We start from the raw sequence: 23,753 nt of genomic DNA on the forward strand, positions 1-23,753 counted from the left end.
GTTGTTAACAGATGTTACCAAGTTCCCCATTGGCAGACCTTTTCTGTCTTCTTAATGCAAAAAAAAAAAAAAAAAAATCTTAACCTATTTTAGTGTCAGAAACTTTGAGAACAGGATAAAAATTATAGTCACTCTTCCCAGGGGAAAAATATCAAAAAATACCAAATTTCACACATAGTATTAGGGGTCCTAAGGCTAAAGAATCCCTCAATTTACAATTGTATCACCTTGTTTTGGTCAGTATAATAGCTACTCTCTAGGGTAAAAATGTTCCTCAATAAACAAACAAACGAAAACAAAAACTCCTACCATGTCAGCCAAGGAAGCCTGTGGCAGAGTTTGAAGAAACTTGTTATTTAAAAATCTCAAAACTATTTTGTCAATCTTGTCAATCTTTCATCATTTCTTTATATATGTAAGACTGTGTTTCCACCATTGCCAACTGCCAAGATGGTGGAGCTGGATGGATAACCCTAAAGTTCCCTATGATGACACTCATAACTGCTTCCTGTGGCAGCTTCTTAATCTGAGGAAGTTCCCAGCCGTGGCTCCCCAGGGCTCCCTGCTGAAATTCGTGACAGCTGCTCCTCTTGGCAATGAATAGCTCTAGTCAGCAGTTAATCCCAGCAATTACAGCCTCCTACAGCTGCTCCCCAAGAGTCCCGTTGCTTCTCACATACTCAAACAACCTCCAGCAGTATCTTGATCTCTCGGGAGCTGCACATTTGAGCATTACTTTATCAGCAGCACTTCTAAAGAATGTCTTATGGCAATGCTCTAATGGAGCCATTCTCCTAATCTGAAGAGCTGGTCTTGTTTTCAAACCACCTATTCCCCCAACCCTCACTTCACTTTATGGAACAAGACAACGTGGCATCCTACTTCTAACTGCTTCTTCAGCACTTCTTGGGTCTTGAAGTAGCATCTCATTTAGCTCTGAATGATTTATTATGCATACTAAGAGTAACTTCCAAGTAGTTTCCTATAGCTAACCATTATTTCCTGCCTTGTAATCAAACCTCAAGCCCCTCTCCCCACCAACCGTTTCACTTCAAAAGTTAGCTGTGCCCCTCCACAAAAAGAGGACTACTTCTTTCATATGTACCCTACGTATACATCTGTTCCACCTCCTATCTAACTTTAGGGCACTCATTTACCTCATGTCAGTATCACCCCACTGGTTTGTAAGTTCCTTGAAGGGAAAAGTTAATTCTTATTTGTAGAACTTTGTTTTATTTTCCTAACTCCTAGAACAATGCTTGGCCAAAGGCAAAAACTTAAAGAATATGCCTTGGTTGCATTAGACTTAGTGTCCAAAGTCAGGTAACTGGTTTACTGGGAAAGACTCCCAAATTGCTTTTCATTAGTTTTCCCACAAGGCATAGATGCAGCTGTAAAGATCAAGTCCCGGAATATTGCTGGACAGCTCATAGCTCCCAGGGTAAATATACAACCACAGCTCTACAGCCTCTCCTTAAGTTATTTTTGTTAAAGTTGCAGTCTGTGTGGATAATAAAAGACTGCCAGTTACCACTCATGTCACTCTGTATTTGTAGTTCTAATATTCATTAAAGATGTAACTGAAATGTTAATGATAATTGCACCCAAAAAGCTAATAAAGAGAAGCCCAAAGCTCACATAAATGCCAGCATTTAATAATTATGCATACTTTTATCTTTTCTCTCTAATTTATCTTACTTTTGATAATTAGTTTAGTAAATATGAGATCCCAATATATGTGTAATTAATTTTACAATTTGTTTTTAAATTTGCTTTTTATACTCAGGAATTATATATAGATATATATTTTTCCAGAATGTAAAGAGGTAATTATCATTATATAAAATGGTTACCTATATAGATGGTAGAGCTTAAAGCATACTTCTTAAGAGTACTTACAAGTAGGAAACACTTGACATTACTGGAAAAAATCTGTATCAGTCAGGATCCAGTCAGGAAAACAGGAACAAATCTAAATATTTCAAATAAAGGGGGTTTAATACAGGGAACTGTTTACACAGGTAATGAAGGGCTAAGACAACAAAGGATATGAAGATGAGGCAATTCAGAGATCTGTAACAAGAAGCCACTAATACTCCTACAGGCAGGTATCATTACCAGATACCAGAGGTGGGGACTGCTCATCAGGAGCTAGATCTACAGAAGGGGACTCCCTGGTATGAGCTGTGCCAGTGGGAGGATGGGCTGTCCAAGGGAAGCTGGAGCCAAGGAGGAGAAAGGCCTGGGGCAATAAGAGAGCAAAATAGCCTGACTTCTCCCTTTGGTTCCAGCTCTTGCCAGTGTCTGTCACTGGGTGAATGCTGCTAGAAAACACAGAAGCCTGAACCGTGGGGTTCAGCCAACCCCATGATACAAAACATAGCAAAAGAGTTGCAAAGAATGGCTCTGAGATCAAATAGGCAAAATGACTGCCACCATATCTTTTCTTTCATATTAGGTAGTAGTTCTTTTTTTTCCATAATGTAGAATATTTTTCCAATTACTGTAGCTCAAAACCCTGACATTGGTATAAATTTATTATATCTTTTCACATGGATTTTCTCCGCAGGAAAGAAGAGTAATTAATTTTACCAATATTTTACAGATCAACTTCATTGTCTAATTCTTAAATAAAAATCACTTGAAATCAATGAGAACAATCTCAATTACATCCTTATTCAAAGGAAAAAAGAGGAAAGAATCTATCTGTACATTATTAGTTCACTGAAAAAAGAAGGTAAAATCTTTTGAATACTTACTCTGAATCAGACACTTTGAGAAATGTCTTTTATATCTATTATTCTTTTTTAAATTTTCATAGTCATCCAGAAATTTGGGTATTATTTTTCACTTCTCAGTAAATGAAATTGAGTCTTAAAGAGATGGTGTCACTTAGAACCAACTTCATATATTTTATAAATATAAGAGCTGGATATCACCTGAGGTCAATCCAACGCCTATGCCACACTAGACTACTTAGGAGAATATTGATTTTAACTAGTTTCGAAGGGAGATATAACCCAAATAATTACGGAATAAGAAAAAAATTTCAGAAGAATTTTGTCTGGTTATTGGCTGGCTTGTATTCTTAAAGGGCTTCACTCATTCATTCTATCATTGATTAAATATTTATTTTAGCCCCAATTACATGACAGCCCCTATTGTATTCACTAAGGGTAGGGCTTTCAGAGATAAGATCCGTACTTTCATGGAACTTGTTACAACCTGCCACACAGTGGAGAATTAAAGCTTGTGTCTATCTTTTCTACTAGTCCAGTGGTTCTCAACCTGGGGTGATTTTTACCCCAGCAGATGTTTGTTAATATCTAGAGATACTTTGGAGGGTCACAACCAGAGAATGCTACTCTTGTCTTAGGTGCTGAGGCCAGTGTAGTAAGTCTGTTTGGGCTGCCATCAGAAAATATCATAAACTGGGTGGCTTACAAACAGCAAATATTCATTTCTCACAGTTCTGTAGGCTGGGAAGTCCAAAATCATGACACTGGCAGATTTAGTGTCTGGTGAGAGCTCACTTCTTAGATGGCTGTCTCTTCACTGTAACCTCACGTGGTAGAAAAGGGGAGGAATCTCTTTGGGATCTCTCTTATATGAACACTAATTCCCTTTTTGAGGGCTCCATCCTTGTAACCTAAGCACTTCCCCAAGGCCCCATGTCCTAATATCATAACTTTGGGCATTAGGTTTCAATATATGAATTTTGGTGGGGTCACAAATATTCAAAATATAGTAGCTGGGGATGCTCTTAAATATTTCACAAGATACAGAAATTTTCTTTCCATCAACCACATACATACACACACACACACAAACACACACACACACACACTCATATGATCCAAAATGTCAATAGTGCCAAGGTTGGGAAACCCTTTTCTAGATAGGTATGAAAGTATTTTATATTTTTGAGAGAGAGAGAGAGAGAGAGAGAGAGAGAGAGAGAGTGTGTGTGTATTAGTTTCCTATTTGCTGCCATAATAAATTACCACAAAGAGTGGCTTAAAACAACACAAATTTATCTTATAATTCTATAGGTTAGATGTTCAAAATAAGTGTCTCTTAGTGAAAATTGAGGTGTTGGCAGAGATGTGTTTTCTTCTGGAGTCTCTAGTGGATAATCCACTTCCTTAACTTTTCCAGCTTCTAGAGGGTCCCCATATTCCCTTGCTCATGATCCCCTTCCTCTATCTTTAAAGCCAGTGGTGGTGGCTTGAGTACTTCTCACATTCCATCACTGTGATCCACTTCCACAGTCATGTCTCCCTTTGATTCTTTTCTCCTACCTCACTCTTTCACTTTTAAGCACTTTCAGGATTTCATTGGACCCATCTGGTTAATCCAAAATAATGTCCTTATTTTAAGGTCAGCTGATTTGCAATCTTAATTCCCCTTTGAGACATGGTCATCTTTGGGGACCATTATTTTGCTTACCACAAGGAAGAATACATGTGCAAATTTTAGCAAAGTTATTTGTACATAGTAGGTATTAAATTAAAGTGGGGTATTGAATTAAAATGGGACTACACAAGCATTTTTAAAAAAATTAAACTGAATTAATCCTAGATGTCTTTTTAAAACAGACTACCTTTTACAAGGTAGGGTCCTAAGTAGATGAAAACAATATACACGTGTTAACTTTGCACAGACAAATAGCTCTGAAATCTCTCCTTCCTCAAGTCTTCAACATACCATTTTAAAACACATCCTCACACCCACTTGCTCAAATCAATATCTGAAAGAATAAGTGGAATAACTGAGAGGAAATTCTAATTGTGTTTTCTTGGCCCTTTTAAAATGTTAGCCCCTTACCTGGGTTTGGCATTAGGAACCCTTGCCTATAATCTTTGTAGTAACTCTGTCCCATATAAAGTATATTTTTATTCTCAAAATAACATTGCTAGGCGAAAATATATATATATTTTTGTAAAATGCTGGTATCCCATTTATTATTTTTTCACTACAACATGCAATCACTATTCTGCATTTGTGAAAACATGGGGATTAGCAGAGGATAAGGGTGCTATGACCTGCAATAAAAATAAGCAACTTAAGCTATGAATGCCTAACTAATCCTTTTAATTTAAAATTTTTCCTGTTATGTCAGCATTCTTGGTGTTATGCCCTAAAGATAGCATCAGTACATTAAGTCACAGCTTAAGCAAAGTGATTGGCATGAAGCCAGGGAGAAAGAAGTACATACACATGTACAACCAATAAGTCTCTACTGAGTCCTTAATATTTGTCAGTCACTGTCTTAGATGTTTGGGAGTCAAAAGGGATTAAGACCCAGTCCTCACCCTCAAGGAGTAAACTGAGGTTCTAATTAGAGTCCATGGATAAATTTAAGGGGTCCATGAGCATTCTGCTCACATAAAGAAGTTTGTAAAATGTAGAGGGTATGTATACTTTCTATAGACCAGATCTGCAGGTTTCATCAGATTTTCAAATAGGTTAATGAACACAAAATATTTAAGAACCATTGGTCTAGATTCAAACCTACTAATGTGGGTTAGCAAGCTCTGACAGCTTAGTGCAGGTGCACGATCCACCTTTCCTGTGTCTCTCTACTACTCTTACTAGATCACTAAAGGAATGCTGAAGGAATGGGAGGGAAGTGGTATGGGGCAGAGGTGTCTGGACATAGAGTGACTCTGATTCTGCAAACTGAACTTTGTCACCAGTCTTAATTGTGCCCATTTTCCTCTTGGCACTAAACATAATTAATTCTTATTGTTCTGCTACAAATCATAAGATAAACAATATCATTAGCAGATTCAAATTTTCTCTTCTGCTAAATTTTATCTTTATCCTACATAAAGGTTACAAGGGGTATGTCATTCAGAATTTAGTTAATGAAAATGGCAAAATCCTAATTGTCTTGGTAGTAATTGTACGCATAATTTGGAGAAGAAAACAGTAAAATTATTTCATAGATCAAATCCTATTGTAATGACTTCCTAGGAGAAGACAAATTATTTCACCAGACTTTGATTTTATTTGCAGGGTTTCTCAAAATAAGTGGACCAGCTAAAGCTTGGTAATCTTTTATTTATAGAGAGATTTTCATACTGATGGTGTACATTGCACTGGGATTTGACAGGTATTACTTACACAGTTGTTTTCTTTGGTTATTTTTTAAGAAAAAATAAAGATACTCTAAGATAGGCAACAAATGTAACTTTTCTGAAATACAACACACAAATCCAAAACAGAATTACCAAGAAAATAAAAATATGATCAGTCTGAGCCTTGAGATACTTATCAAACTATGTGCTTCAAGAACCAGAATGAATACACATCAATCATTGAAAGGACTTTTAAAGGGCAGCAAATCTTGCTTAAAGGGTTAAATATTTTAAAATACTTTCAAATTGCATTTTTAACTCTATGTTACCCAAACCAGAAATATTGATTTACTCAGTTTCAAAATGAGCAATAAATATTGTTCCTCTTCTTATACACCCCTTTCTCAGGTATCCTTTTACTTAATACTTGCCAACATGATTCAAAACTTAAACCTTTATGAGAAGGACAAAGGAAAGCAGAATTGCTCCTCAGCAACACTGACCACAAGCTGTAAAACTTTTTGAGATTTCCTTGTCCCTCTTCTGCCACCCCTCAAAAAATGATTCAAGTCATGTGTAGAACAGATGTACTGAAGTACAACCTTCCTTGCTGGCACAATTCACTAGTAAAAAAAATACTTATTTAAATTTTAACACTGTTTCTCTTGTTGTTACCAATTCACAAAGTTCAGCAGTAGTTTTCACGAAATTCCTTCTATAGGAAAAATGGGTGGTTCAGATGGAATTCAAGAGTATGCAATATCTATAAATAATAATAATAATAATAATAAATATTATTTTTTCTTGCACTCCCCCATCTCTCTCTCATTCACAAAGGGCAGCATATTGAAAGTTTATAAGAAAATATCACCAACTTATTAATCCCCTCTGTGTACAGTAAGCAGTATTTTGGATTTTGAACAGTTTTGATCTACAATACTGTTCTAATACATCTCTTGTATTAAAAAAAAAATATATATATATATATATATAACTTCATATACTAAGTTTTGGTTAGGAATATATGATCACTACACTTAACAGAGAAAATCTTTTTCAAAGAGGAATACTATTTAATGAAATCTACCTTCTCTTTCTGCTAATGCTTTTATCTCAATTGCACAAAAGTAATGGCCAATAATCTTTTCTAAAGACTATAAAAGAAAAAAAAAAGAATATTTAGAAGAGAAGAAAATGTTCATTCTGTAAGAAGTACCAATATTCAAAAGAGAAGTTCACTAAAAGTTAGTTCAATTAACTTTATTTCTTATGAACCCTAATAGCTACACCAATAACCTAATCAATGTCAATATAGGCACAAATAAAAGTGAGGTAATGCTTTCCAAGAAGCTGGCCTGATATGCAGTGCCATGTAACTATAACATTCTAGTCAGACTGAAATGTCTGAAATGAAAAATGAAATAGTCCACCTGAAAAATACATTAATTTTAAAGGTTTAGGCATTATTTTACTGCCTAAAAAGGCTTAACTCATATTAAGTTCAGATGAGTGGACCTGAGTTTTTCTGTGAAGGTATCTTTGAGTGAATAATTTTGCTGAAGTCTAGATCACAAATGACACCTGAAGGATTTATTTTTTCCAAATTTCAAAAATTAGGCATAATTTTTCTAAACTGTTTAGATACCAAACCATTATCTTTCTGGACATAAATACTATTACCTCATATATATTAACAGATTAAATGTTTCCATTGGATAAACTATCTGGGGAATACAATGACAGTACTATTAACTAATGAGGGATATGCTCCAAAAAGCTTATAAATTATTTTCTTCCAAAATTACAAATGTACAAGTCTGTATATTTCAGACCAACATAAATAGAAAAATGGCAGGGAGGGGTAGGTAAGGTTCCACACTTACTAGTACATCACTGTGGGAAGAATCTGCAAGAACGAATACAACCTTATTTATATCATTTCTCCTACTTAACTGGTCTTTGAACCAGTGATTGGTATATTCAGGTACTGATTAGTCTGCACAGACTCAGTGAATGTTGCCATCCACAGGATCTTTTCCATAATGTGAATTGGGGTAAGCAAAAAATGATTTATGATAGAATAGGTAGGAATTCCCTGAAGAGGGAATGACAAAGAGTATGTACACCCCTACCCATGTAACTTTGATCTCAATGATTTGATATCACTTGTTACCTACTTGTAGAGAGTAAAGGATTAATATTTTCTTATAAGCAGATAATATATATTTAATCATCATATATAAGGTGATCTTAGAAATTTATCTCTGTTATCAAGTTAATGAAATAGACAGATGGATCCTGTACAAAAACTAAGTTCATTTTTGGTGATATTTTTCCCCTAAAAACAACAACAAAAGTGAGCTCATAAATTCAGAGAACAGATTGGTGGCTGGGGGAGAAGAAAGGTAAAATAGGTGAAGGGGATTAAAAAGTATAAACTTCTGGGCTTCCCTGGTGGCACAGTGGTTGAGAGTCCGCCTGCCGATGCAGGGGACGCCGGTTCGTGCCCTGGTCCGGGAAGATCCCACATGCCACGGAGCGGCTGGGCCCGTGAGCCATGGCCGCTGAGCCTGCGCATCCGGAGCCTGTGCTCCGCAACGGGAGAGGCCACAACAGTGAGAGATCCGCGTACCACAAAAAAAAAAAAAAAAAAAAAAAAAAAAAAAGTATAAACTTCCAGCTTAAAGGAAATAAGTCATGAGGATATAATGTACCACATGGTGACTGCTGGAGAAGGTCATGGAAAGGACATGACAGCAGGTTGACCCTTCGGCTGGACTCAGGCAATCTGAGGCTCCTCTCCCCCTCCCCCCGTCCTGTATGGTCTGCCCACAGTTTCCACTCTAGGAGCCGTTTCAACGATGCAGCCTTGAGAGAGCAATGTGTTGTTAGGACCACCTGAACTGAATACATGACTGAACCCTGTTAAGGCCTCTATATAAACTTTTAAGATTCTGGCAGGTCAGTTTGGAGGTCTACTCTTCTTGCGATCACTCAAGACAAGCCTAATATATAAGCTTCCTTGTTTCTTAAAGCTGCCACCTACCAATCTGAAATGGTCTGCCTCCTTCTTAGGTCTCTCCTCGCCCTCTGTGTATGGTGACACAGTTTGGGATTTCACCAGAGGAACTCCCAAGGTTGTAAATCAACAGTGATTACAGTTAATAATACTGGATTGCATATTTGAAAGTTGCTAAGAGAGTAGATCTTAAAGTTCTTCTCACAAGGAAAAAGAAAATTTGTAACTATGTATGGCGACCGATGCTAACTAGGTTATTGTGGTGATCATTTACAATATATACAAATATGGAATCATTATGTTGCATTCCTGAAACTAACATAATGTTATATGTCAATTATATGTCAATTAAAATAATAATTTTTAATGTAATATGTTTTACAACTATTGATAATTATACTGTGAAGTTACAACCCTTAAAGCTAAAGGTTCTTTGGCTGGGATAATGAAACATAATTATGTTAAGGAACCATTTTTATTTTGAGTGGTTTATTATTTGTTTCCCAATTAAAAATATTAAGAATATATGCTTTGGGTCTTTATCACTTCTTTGTGTTTTAAAGTAGGTCCAAAATTGGGGTTCCTATATAAAATCTTAATCTCCCCAACAGGTATAAATAGAGATTGAATAAAACAGTGTGGAAGCCAGTCTGAGGGCTTTGTCCTAAACCATTATTGCATTCAGACATTGCCTATTTTGATATCTATGGGCTCTGTTAAACTTTTCTTAGTGTTAATATTTTTCTTTGGTTTCCTTTTGTAGCTTTTTGAAAAGTTTGAAGTATTTACTGTTGCAGAACAATGACTTGAGTTTTCTAATGGATGTGGTATTTTACTATACTTTTTTTACCATTATAGCTTTTCTCCCCTTTGGGTCTTTTGAGGAAGGCGGGCCCATGTCCTGTGATGCTGCGTTATTGCCAGCCAGCTCAACTTGAAGCGGAAGAGTGGTGTCTTTCTCTGCCAGTGTGCTCCTTGTGTGGGTTTTAATATTCATAAAAAGGATGTTAACATTTGATTAAGATATGCTGGTCTTTAAAGAATATGGCTCTAAACTTGTGGCCACATAGAATAATTGCTCTCCAGATACTCATTGGTAAGTATAATTTTGAACTATTTGTACCTGAATTCCTATTCAAAGACCCACTGAGAGAAATAATATTTGTGAAGGTTTGACTCAGGAAGGATAAGCTCTAAAATTTACTCATAGATTAAGCAATAATCAAAAAGCAATCTCACTGTTATTGAATTAGCATCTTGTTAAATTTATTTTTAGATTAAAATTTTTTTTTATACTTCCTTACACTTTGGGTTATGTTGAGAGGTGTTATAAAGAACAATCCTATGAATGAGTTCTGTGCATACCATACAGTTACTGTTGAAATATTCCTTACAGTTCACAATGATATTCTGAGATGACTCACGGTCAAACTATTTCCCTAAGTAACAGGACCAGAGCATTAAGAAACAGAAGTTTTAACCTTCAGGGCCATGGAATGAATAACTGATTTTGTTTCTCTTTCTGTGTTGGATGCTAGAAATCTTAGAACTAAAATTTTTACCAAGCTCTAAAAATATATAGAAATCATGGCAACAATTTTATAATCTATTACATCTGACTGCATCCTATTCTTCTTACCTTATCTTTTGCTTCTGATTTCTCCTAACTGCCTTGGTGTACTAAATACTTTGGTATAAGCCACTTTAAATTCCCAACCAATGTAAAACAATGTTAATAATGAACGGTATTTGACTGTGTTGTCTTTCCACTTTACGAAGATTTTCTCTAAACAATGACTAAGCCAGAGGCAAGGATCTAACATGGTCATAGTTAGGGATCTTTGAGTTGAAAGGAGATGGAATTTAAAATTAGGATATTTATTAGGGAATAGTCTTGTGATAAATAGTTGGAGAAGGAAAAAGAAGAAGGTAGGATTGAACAGAGCAAGAAGTTGAGCTGTAGTGGATGCTGTTCAATAGCTTCAGCTGCTCTCAAGCCAAAATAACCCATCAGAGTTCTCCTCCTCGGGCTGGAAGGGAGAGGCTTTTATACTCATGGCTTTAATCAGTCATCAGACATTGTTGCTCTAGGCAGAACTAGGCTTTGCCTCTCTACAGCTGAGGCTAACTTTGAAAGGGCTGACCACTATATGCTGTTTGCTGATGTCACTCCCAGCAGCTAGGAAAACAAACCCATCCTTGAAAAGGGAAGCATAGCACCCCGTCTATCACAAATATTTTAGGTAAGTAAAATACCCTGAGGAAATTAGAACACACTCAGCAAGTTAAACATCCTTGAGAAATTATTTTGCTCATAGGCTTATGTGCTAGTCATACCTCCTTCTATCCCGTCTAGAGAAAACCTAGAGTATGTCTCCCTGGAAGGGCACGAGTTGAATGATAAACGTTCCATATATTATGTGTGTGTGAATTTGTTTCTGTATGTGTGTGTGTGTGTGTGTGTGTGTATCTTAAAACAATATACATTTATTATTTCAGTTTCTGTCCTGGCACATCTTAACTACTCATAGTCTCACGAGGCAGCAGTTGAGGTGTTGGCTGGGGCTGTTGTATGTATATTCAGTTATTATACAATATTTTGGGGTGTCTATTTTGTGCTGTATACAACTTAGACTCTAGACATGGACTTAAAGTAGAAACCGTTGTGTTATATTTTTGAATGGAAGGCATTTACATTTTATGTTTCGTTCCAAAACAGTATTGTAATAGGGATCTCCCTTCATAACAAGTATTCAAGCTGCATACATTTTTATACTCATGAGCAAGAAAGATACTCTTAGTAAATGCTACACCACATGATTTGAAACACTGGAAAATTAGGTAACTTGATTTAACAGCATTATATACAGGTGATGAAAAAATTATTTTCTTACTAAATCTATCAGCCAGTTTCCACCCCCTTGAACCAAAACTCCAGTTCACCACATTCTTCAAATTTGTGAGTACCTACATTGTTCAGCTCAGTTGGTGAAAGAAAAACATGGAGATAAATAAAGTGCACTTGCAGAATAATTACTAGAAGGTGCTACTGTGTAAAAATTAGTTTGCATGGTTCTCAATACAAGTGTTATACAAGTGTTATGAAATTTCTTTTCATTTTTTAACTTAAAAACTTTTTCCCTTTCAAATCAAAAGCAAACAGTCACAGTGGATTTTTTTTCCCTGTCATTTGTCTTTTTGCTTTTGACTAGAACAGACCTTAAGGTTTTCTGATCTGAATCCTCTTCCTTCAAATGAGAAAACTAAAGTTTAGAGAGGCTTGAGAATTACCCATTTCGTGAGGGAAAATTCAGGATTGGAATCCAGGTTTTCCAACTCCTACTCCTACTTTTCTCCCCCATTATTCCATTTATTGATATTAACAGCTCTGAGAAATCAATAACATAAATAAATTTCCCATGCACAAAGTCTGTGTGGGCAAGATATCATTTTGATTATCTCCTTTCTAAAATGACTTTTTAAAAATAGCTCCCTTGAGTACATAGTTTCAACAATTAAAGATGAGCTTTGTTTTTACCAGCCAATGTGTGTTTGACATTAGTGAGTAATAAATAGCTTTCTCTCACTTGCTAAATTTCTTTATCTTGTTGAATCAAGGCTTGACAAATTATTAGGCAACGAACATATACTTCAAAACTATCCATATACTCCTGAGTATCAGACAACCTAAGAGATTTAGAGACAGAAGAAACGTGCACATCAGTTTATTTTTGTTCATTGAGAGGAAATGTAGCTTAAGTAGGGTCTGACTTTTTAAGACATTTATTTAGTTCTTGAATTGACTGACAAGCCTATTAATTTGTTCCCTGAACTTTATGAATGTAATTGGAAAAATGTCCACATGTCAATCAACTTCTAATAAGTAATTATGTTAATAAGTACTGTAAAATTATTAGATTTAATTTGACCCAACCACACACATCAAAACAGTAACACAAATTATATTTTTCTAGAGGAACAAATTATTATACTGATAAAAATTTCAATAAGTGCATTTGTAAAATGTACTTCCTAAAATGGTGCCCAAACGTTTATACTGGCCAGCAAAAAAGAGTGCCATGTAACAGTTTTAAAACTGTGTACAGTATTAAACAACCTATGTAATATAAAGTTATGAAGAAATTCTATGGGGCTTCCCTGGTGGCGCAGTGGTTGAGAGTCCGCCTGCCGATGCAGGGGACACGGGTTCGTGCCCCGATCCCGGAAGATCCCGCATGCCGCGGAGCGGCTGGGCCCGCGAGCCATGGCCGCGGGGCCTGTGTGTCCGGAGCCTGTGCTCCGCAACGGGAGAGGCCACAGCGGTGAGAGGCCCGCGTACAGCAAAAAAAAAAAAAAAAAAAAAAAAAAAAAAAAAAAAAAAAAAAAGAAATTCTATGGAAATTAACATTTTCATTAGCAGGGCATATATATATGCATATATATATATAATATATATATATATATATATATATAATATATATATATGCATATATATATGTCTTTGGGGTCTGGTTAAAAAATATGGGCCTAACGGAATAAGAGAAAATGGAAAAAAGGAAAGAGGGATATTTTTAGTGTTCAGAAGTATATTGCGTAAACATATAAGAAGCAAAATGTCTGTATCTCAAATGACTCAAATATATTACCACCAAAGTGTACTTTTCCTCATGTAATAAAATTTTTTGTAGTGTTTGAAATAGAAACTCAAGTCAAAAGGCATTGAACGAAACAAGAGAACAGAATTAAGCTTGGATAACTGAAGAAATGTGTTTGTGTCTTGTAATCTCATGTCATTTTTTGAAGCTGGATAAACTGCCCTCTGGAACCTCTAGATAATCTTTGAATGAAGATGGACTTTGATGAAAACTTTATTATTTTCTTATATGCTTTTATATAAGGAAAATCACCAAAGTCTTCAATGATTTGTAATTAGGAAAACCACTGAGGAAATTCACTGCCTTACTCTTCAATTTATACCTTCCTTCTTAAAGTTAATTGTTTAATAAGTTTAATCATTATCACAAAGTTAAAATGTTTACTAATAATTGAAGATTTGTTTGAATTCAATTTTACCTTTATATGAGGAAATAAAGCTCAATTAATAAAGTAGAATAACAATCTTTTCTGAATGTAAGCCATGTACCTAAATTCATATTTACTGTTGATTTTTGAAGGGTAAACTCAGAAATAATACAACTAACTTGCAAATTCAGCTTTACTGATAGGAATAAAACATGCATTCACTGGCACTACATTATCATATAATTTGTTATTAGTTTTACTTAGAAATGCTGCAATGTCATTTTGAGTTCCACAGTATACTATTTCTATGCAACCAACACATGGTTTATCTCTAAAGCATGAGGATATAATGCAAAAGGGCAAAAATACACGTTTTCTATTCTACTAGCATTATAATTATATTTTCCTTGAAAAGAATTTGTGTTAAGGATAAATATGCTCTTACATTTTAGTATGCAAGAAAAGTAAAATAATTGGATGATTCTGTTTATATTTGGAGATTATAAGTTAGCTAGCATGATTTATGATCTACTGAAAGTAAATCAAAGTATAAAGCATTGTGAACCATATTTTTTCAATTATTCTATATTTAAATAAAGTAATTCTAGAAGGCTGCTTCTTTTCATTGTGACTTGAATCAAAGTAAATAGAAGCTGAATTGAGACAGAATGTTGGAAAGCTTGAGGATTACTTTTAAAGAGTTATTAATCATATTTCAAAAAGTACTAATATTTTAATGTAGCCATCATAGGTTATCAAAAATTTATTTAAATGTACCAATCATGGGTTCTCAAAGATTTATTGAAGTGGTGACTTGTAGGAAGATACAAAATGAATGATATAAAAAATAATCATAATGTGATGTTAATGGATAATTTTTGATCTCAGTAAGTGGGGATTTGTATGCCTATAAAAGCCATTATACTTAATGGAATCTAGAAACATAAATCCCTGAAGACAATGACAACATATCTTTCAACATTGTCAGCTACCTCTCAGTCATTTTGATATCTAAATATTGAACATTTCTAAGCATAGTAGACATGGAAATGCATACCTTGCACAGTTAGATGCACCTGCATTGTTCTCGGTGTATGTTGAGTCTGAACAGAACATGTGTATGGGCCATCATCTGTCACATCTACATTCTGTATCTGGAGGCTGTAGTCCCTTTTATTCAATGTTGAAATTGAAACTCGAGGATCCACTGACCACTTATCACCTCCCGCAAAAATAATACTTGACCGGTTCAGCCAGGCACCCTTTGAAGCTCCATCTTCCAAATAACACCTACAAATTACCAGAGACAGAACATTATTAATCAAAATGAAAATGAGAAACAATATTATCTTTGTTCTTAGTGTATTTCCATATGCTGAATTACGGCACTGCCTCAAATGCAAACATCAGCTATAAACACAGGAGACATGAACACACTGGTACATTTTTCATTCCCAAAGCAAATATGAAACAATACCTTCCTACAGTTTGGTTTAGTTTTGTTTTTTAAGTGTGTGTGTGTGTGTATGTGTATTTTAATTCAAAGCCAGTCAAAATCCTTTTTTATTCTGTCTGGATAGCAAGTAAATTTAAATAAGTTTAGATTAGTTCAAATAACAATTTCAACATTAAAACACATCTCTTTCTTTGAAATTATAAGAAGTAGAATATGTTCATGAGCTAGCCTGGTTTAACCTAATCCAATTCTGAATATAATGTGCCAGATACATAAAGCACAGAATGGCACCATATACATGTTTATTCTTAAAATTACCTGCATTTGCAGAGCGGTAGACCTGTACACTGAAACTATAAACTGCATTTCACTGTTAATATTGCTGTTGTAATTAAATGTAGCGAGGCTAATATAATACTTTTAGTAGCAAATTCTTGCTGTCTTTTCAATAAACTGACCAATAGTTTTTCCAGAAAGCATTCATTTATCCAACAAAAACACGTATGGAGCATCTACTATTCATGGATTCAAAGGATATTGCCTTTGCTCTCCAAAACATTTTTTTTTCTTTTTTTTTGCGGTACGCAGGTCTCTCACTGTTGTGGCCTCTCCCGTTGCGGAGCACAGGCTCCGGAAGCGCAGGATCAGCGGCCATGGCTCACGGGCCCAGCCGCTCTGCGGCATGTGGGATCTTCCCAGACCGGGGCCCGGACCCGTGTCCCCTGCATCGGCAGGTGGACTCTCAACCACTGCGGCACCAGGGAAACCCCTCTGCAAAACTTCTAATCTACTAAGGAGGACAATCTAATTAAGCCAGCCAATTAATACTATACAGAAAGAAGAATATTTTTATGAAATCAGGCACAAGGTACATGAGAGAAAAACGTGGGTTACTTGACTTAGAAACGTTGTTGTGAGTACAGAAAAAGACTTTCTAGAATAGAAAAATGCCTGAGATAAAGAGATGAGGAGTGGAAGATGTGGTGTTCTAGACAAAGGTGCTATATGTGGATAACTCCCGGGAGAGGTGAGAGAAAACAACCAGGCATTTTAAGGAAGTACAGAGAAACATGGGATATAAGGTAGGAGGGATGAGAGACAAAATTGGAAAGGTAAACTAGAGCTAGATGATAATAGCAAGCATGATGACTACTATTAGATTTTAAGGCCAAATTTGAAGCCATTTATTCAGAGTTGTATTCTATAACAAAATTTAAAAATATAGCTTTGTATCTAATAGGAGTCAGTCACGTCAAGATTTAGAACAGAAGGCTGTGGTCATATATCAGTGATTTTGCTGAGGACTGGAATTCTAAGTTTCAACTTGAAAACGTTCTGATACAAATTAAAGACTGGTTCTCTTGAATGAGTACAAAGCACAGATACAGAATGAAAATACACATACATCGAAATAGTTTGACAACATTTCTACAGAACACCTTGGGGGACTGAACACAGTGTTTTGAGATTGCTACAAAATTGCAAGCTGAAAGCAACAGGGTAGGCTGCTGCCAACTGTATCAAACTAATCAGTGGGTAAAAAAATAAGGAACGAGGTACATTGCAGAATCTAATTTGCAGTCAGCTTCAGCATCTACAGAATACAAACTAGTAGAAGTCATAAAGGTCATTGTTAATTGAAAAGCTTTTCCTGATGTATTTAATGAAGAAAATAAAACCCACTTTAATGACATAATTAAACAATTATAGTATATTGTCATTCTTAATAACATGCAGAAAGAAGATACAGAGGACATAGTTCCCATTTCACAAGATCACATGTGTACTGGTATAGCATAGAACACTGAAGTACCACTACTAGGATTATGATAATTCCACTGTCTGTATTATAATCTGGGTTCATCAAATGTTTATTGTGTGACCTCTGCATTTGTGGCCTTCACACTTTATCCTATCTGGTGCTCATAACAGCCTTGTGAGGTATAGATTGCTATGCTCAATTCATCATTAGACTATAAATGGAATTTTGTGGTTAAATGACTTGCCCAAGCCACACTGTTAGTGGGTGGCAAAGTTGAATTCATAATCAAGCCTTTTACTTTCACATTCAGTGTCCTTTTCACCATAATGCAGATCAAAGACTTTTTTTTTTTTTTTTTTTTTGCGGTATGTAGGCCTCTCACTGTTGTGGCCTCTCCCATTGCGGAGCACAGGCTCCAGATGCGCAGGCTCAACGGCCATGGCTCACGGGTCCAGCCGCTCCGCGGCATGTGGGATCTTCCCAGACGGGGGCACGAACCCGTGTCCCCTGCATCGGCAGGCGGACTCTCAACCACTGCGCCACCAGGGAAGCCCTCAAAGACTTTTAAAATAGTTTTCAGAATTGGGAAGATGATTAGAATATTGCAGACATTACTGCAAGTAATTCCTTATTTACTGAATGTGACCAACTGCTTAACCTGTCCTATTCTAAAGGAAGCAGAAAATTAATCATTAATGGATATTTTACCATGAAAGTCTGATTTAGAACACTCTGCCTGACATTTCCCTTTCCCTAGAGACAGCAGCAGCTTTACCTTTATTTGAGGGGCATCAGGAAGACCACAGAGAGTAACTAGTATTTAGATACTAGAGCTTTCATAGACCTGATCTGAGTTCTAACTCGTAATCTTAGCATAAGCATTATTCCTCTGTTCTGGCATGTCAGGGACCTTCACAGAAGAAGAGATTCTAACTTCTTTACTAAGAAAAATGAAAAAAAAAAAAAGGGGGGGGTGGGTGGCTCTTTGTATCTCCTCATCTTGGATAACTATCTTCCATAATTATTATTGGTCCCAACCCAATGCTTTTCAAGACATACATTAGGAAGACCCTTGAATGAGACTCAGGGAAAAAAAGAAAATTGGGGTATTATTTCCTTGGAGTTCTGTAGAGCAATTCTCAGATTACACTACTTAAGTAGAACCTAAATAACTCAAATTACCATATATGGAATTTTACAAATTGGGAATAGCAAGGCCTAGGGATGCCTTTCTATTTTGATAAAAACATAAGATACTTATACATACTATATGTAGTTTTAAGCTCAACTATAAGATGATTATGTAAAATATATGAAATAGGCATATACACATATGATTCCTTGAGAATAAGGACTATGTTTCCTATCTATCTACCTCCTCTTTGTTCTCCACTTCCCCCCTAGTTTGTTTTTGTTTTTGTTTTTTTCATGTACACAAAGAGATACTGCTAGATATGTGTATGCTGTATTAAGAAGAAATTCTGGAAAGAAGGAAAGTATTTAGGGTATGATAGAGGGGAGCGGGAGGGTGGAAAAAGGACAGAAGTGGTGAGAATTTCATCTTGTACTCTTTGGGCATCAAAAACTTTTTTTTTTTTTAGTTGAAGAACACTAATGTGTAAACATATAATCTGTTGGAATCCTTGCCCACACAGAATTTATAATTTAGCAAATATGATAAATTATATTCATGACTAGCCAGCATAAAGAACAGGAAGTGAAAATATAGTAATTAAATTGTTGTTATAATGGATTATTATAATTGTCTGAGGGTCTCTAGCTTCTGCCCTTGACCCCGTTCCTCCCACAATAAACAGAATGAACTTTAGAGTTTAAATCAGATCATCGACAACTCTAAGCCTTCCTATTTCACTCATAAGAAAAACTCTTAATCCCTATAGTGACCAATCGTCCTATGTAATCTGGCCCTGCGATGCTTCTCTGACCTTGTCAGTTCCCACTCTTTCCCATTTACTCTGCTCTAGACTCTGGGCCTCCAGCTTTGCTTCCAACAAATCACACTTGCTCTTGCCCCAGGAAGTTGGCATTTCTTACTGCTTCTTCTGCCTGGAACTCTCCTCCCCCAGAGGTCTGCATAATGTATTACACAGTAGCAAAGTTACACAGTAGCAAAGGTGAGGGGTTCTCCTGTTTAGGATGGAGAAATTAATATGTGAGAGAGAGGTTGGTAAAGCAAAGATGATCAGATCACTGATGAGGGTAGGATGAAGCAATAGTTCTTGGGTCAAAAACTTGGATCATTTTTCATCTCTGGACTTTCAAATAGAACGTTTTAACAGCTAGTTATCTTAGGATCCCTTTGAAGTCTAGATAATGAAATAGTCTGAATAAAATGTTTAATAATGACTATATCCTTTAATTGAGTATGGAACAGCTTTTTTTGAAAGGAGTTTTCCCCCCCACTTAAAAAAATCTTCTAGACTACCTACTTTATAGGGAGATGACTGAAGCAGTTCCAAAAATACACTCCTCAACATAAGGTGTGCTAACACCAAGACAAATATCATGACAAACACTTAAATTTTCAATCATCTGGATGTTGTGTAACATAGTTCCAAACATCTGGTTGTTGGAAAATGTATAGAAAATAGCTTTAATAGTTCACTTTATTCAAGATTGTTATTTATTTAAACCCAGGCTTAAGATAGTTAATGCTTTTCTAATAAGACTGGCACTGCTGTTTCTGAAATCTTTTAAGGAGCTCCTTTATAAATGACATTTGTACATATCAGGCAGGTCCTTATTTTGAGGGTATAAAGTCCCACTTGGTGAGGTGCTAGTTGAACAAAATGATGTTGGAGTAATTCTAACAGACTCTGTCTGTGACACTATCTCCTGTGGTGATTAAATCTGAAAGGTGGACATCAGAGAGCTTAGTGGAAATTAGCATATTTGGTTATTTATTATTTTTTAAACTCGATTAAGAAATTAAGTCTGTGGCTGCTGAAGAATGATTTTTTCCTTTCATATCTCTAAATTCCCTGTAACATATTCCAAAAACATAAGCCTTAGCACCTTTACCATTACCCCACACAGCAGGATTTATTCCGCTCGATGGAAAAAGACCAGCTTGATTAATGAAAGCCCCTATTAAAGGTACTAATTAATAAGAGAAGAAAAGTACAATTTCTCTTGGATTCAAAGCTAAACCATGTGAAAATGATCTACCTATGAAGGGATTGGCCAGCTACCTTCACAGCTGTCTTTTCACTGTATCACAAAGTTCTAAATTTGACAGAAGAACTTTCAAAAGCACACAGAAAAAATTAAAAAATTCAGAACATCATACAACCTCCATGCTAATTCTGCATACAAAGAGAGCTTTGATATCCTGGTTTCAAGGCCAATATGAGGTAAGAAAAGTAAAGTAGAGATTAAATAGAACAGAACAAACTCTATCTCCTCACCCACTTGCTTTTGTTTTTAAGGTGTTCTCTTCTTAATGTCTTTCATCCCAGTTATTCCTTGGGTAATATAATAGATATTGTTATGGGTATAGATATGAATATGGAAATGGATACAGATAATTATACACATACATGTATACATGTATATATAAGTGATATTACATAACATATAATAATTACTAGACAATAATATCTTTATATATAATATTATGGGTGAAATGTTCCCTATTATCTTTCTATTTTGGCAAGTGTAGGGAGTGCATGACTTTGTCAAGGGAAATCCATAATTTGGATTTCAAATTGTGGATTTTCAAAGAATCATCAATTTGTCTAATGAACTTCTTTAATGAAGCACTCACCCTTATAGATGGTGAAAATTATATTTTAAAATATATTTAAAGAGATTAATAAGTGAGAAGTGCACTTCTGCAGGTAACAGTTCAACACTGTTGTGTAGATAATAATATATATATACTAACATTACTATCTGCCAGATACTGTTCTAAGCACATGACATCTATTTCTCATTCAATCTTCACAAAAACCCTTTGTGATAGGTACCGTTAAGTTATCATTTTGCCCATTTTACAGCAAAGGAAGTGAGGTACAGAGAGGTTATGTAACTTATGACTTGCTTATTGAAATTTGTAATGCATCATAATAACTTTATTATGACATAATTTCATTAAACCTCCAGGCATAAGTATGTAAGTAATATTAATGACACATGTACATTTATTTTTAGAATGGGAAATATGCCATGTTGGGTGCATTTTACTTTTTACATGGTAGCACACACACACACACACACAAAAAAAAAACATACCAAATAACATTGATTTCTTATTTTGTAAGAGAAAGAAATTGATTTCCTATACATTTACTCTAGTACATCTTTGTAATAATAAAGCTATATTAAAAATGTCTTGGAGGGCTTCGCTGGTGGCACAGTGGTTGCGAATCCACCTGCCGATGCAGGGGACGCAGGTTCGTGCCCCAATCAGGGAAGATACCACATGCCGCAGAGCGGCTGGGCCCATGAGCCATGGCCGCTGAGCCTGTGCATCCGGAGCCTGTGCTCCGCAAATGGGAGAGGCCACAAAAAACAAAACAAAAAAACAACAAAAAGACAAACAAAAAAACAAAGTTGGAAAAGAAATTGAAAGTTATGAGCTACTATGTAATTATAACAGCAAATTCTCAAACATATGTACTTTTGATATTGTAAATCAGAGAAAAGAACAATGAAAATAATAAAGCTTTTTAAAAATATTTTATAGCTTTTTCATACATTCTACACCTAATTAATAAAAGAAGTGAACTTTAATGTGATCAGGCAATGGTATTAATTCATACCTTTATGTCTTATTTTAATGCAAAGTTTATAGTAAGTCTGTATTTTTTAAAACATATATATATACAATATGTATATATATACATATATACATGTATGTGTATATATATGTATATAAAACCCAACATTTTAAATGCCTAAGAAATAATCAAAATTTGGTTTAGAATTAATCTCTAAATTCCAGACATTGAAATCACTCATTTTAACTGATAATCAAATCATGCTTTTCTATAATACTACAAATTGCTTTATCTTTTTCTTTTCATTGTCTCATTTAAGTCAAGCTTCCATTTTAGCCTGTCTGACCATGTTTACAAGAGGCAATGCCAAGGAATTTTTACTTTTAGAGTGTTTCAATACATTATTTGTAAATCACTCAACATATGAATTAACATTTATTAAGTAAAATAAATATGGATAGAGTGAAAGAACGCCTATATATTGACTAAAGAAAAAAGTCTTTGTGCAATGTACTGACATTTTTGGCCTATTACTAAAGTCTAATTATGATTGTCTTGTCTTGATAATAATAAGAAATTCCATTTGCTGAATGCTGACTATGGGTTAAGTGGTATGGAAAATACGTTCATATATGATCTCATTTAACACTCACAAAAGCATTTTGAGAGGTAGATAGGTCTTATTATCTCTACATTAAAAATGGTGCATGTATGAATTCAGGATGGATAAATGAGGCAGAGAGTGTAAAAAGGAAGAGGAGTTACATATTTGAAAAGTGAGTTTAAGACTAGCTCTGTTCAAATGGCTTTACTCAGGAATCAAACTGGAAATTTCTTTGTCATTTCTACTTTTTAAATTGAACTAAACCACTTGCTTTCTCCCACATGGACTTAAATGTGAGATATTTGGATCTGGAAGGGCTTCAAGACTTTTGTTAACTGGCAGGGCCTCTGAACTGCTGTGGGGAGAATTCTGTCTGCAGTGCTGTCTCCCTGGCAGATGCTTCCTGGAGAAGTTGGACTTTCACCTCAGGAGCTATAAAGGGAATGGACACTACATTCAGAATGCATGCAGGAGGTGTTTAAAATAACAATATCAGAGAAGGAGAATGCAGCCAGGTCCAGAGAAGTGAACAGATAATGCTCTAGGGTCCAGGCAAGCCTCTCTATCCCATCTTCTTAGGGATGGAGCTGGATACAGACACCTCACTCTTAAAACAAGGGAAAAAAACACATGGAATTCTGTACCAAAAACAATATCAGCAATTCTACTCCCTTCCATCAAACACCTACTTCCTTCTAGTAAACATCTTTGTGTTTTAATCATTTGGAAAGTATTCTATTTGCATATAAATATAGATGATAAAATAAGAGAGAGCAAATGGATATATAGAAATGTTCTAAACTCAACTGTTTTGTCAAATTAAGTATATGCCACTTTACAGAATCAGTAAATACAGATATTTAAAAAAACAAAAATAATTATTTCCTCTTTCTCTCTCTGCTTAATGTTGACCTTTAAACTTTCTACTAGTCACCGATGGATTTTTCTTCTTGCCTTTTTTCTAATAAAAGGTATTCTGAGCACAAATTTTACTTTATGAATAAAGAATGGTGACATAACACAATTAATTAAAACCAGCCTTGTGATCATTAACTAAAGTAGCCA

The 23,753-nt window shown here is 35.3% G+C and overlaps 1 protein-coding gene across 1 annotated transcript in view; it reads right to left on the bottom strand.

Annotated features, from left to right (window-relative positions):
* The window catches only part of NEGR1 (neuronal growth regulator 1), a 913,689-nt gene that overhangs the window by 523,511 nt on the left and 366,425 nt on the right, over window positions 1-23,753 (bottom strand). Inside the window, exon 2 of the mRNA XM_082614058.1 lies at window positions 15,182-15,414. Coding sequence (XP_082470184.1) covers window positions 15,182-15,414 — 233 coding nt within the window. The remainder of the gene's footprint in view (window positions 1-15,181; window positions 15,415-23,753) is intronic.

This window comes from Mesoplodon mirus, assembly GCF_964341445.2.
Source record: "Mesoplodon mirus genome assembly, chromosome: 3".
Taxonomy (NCBI): domain Eukaryota; kingdom Metazoa; phylum Chordata; class Mammalia; order Artiodactyla; family Ziphiidae; genus Mesoplodon; species Mesoplodon mirus.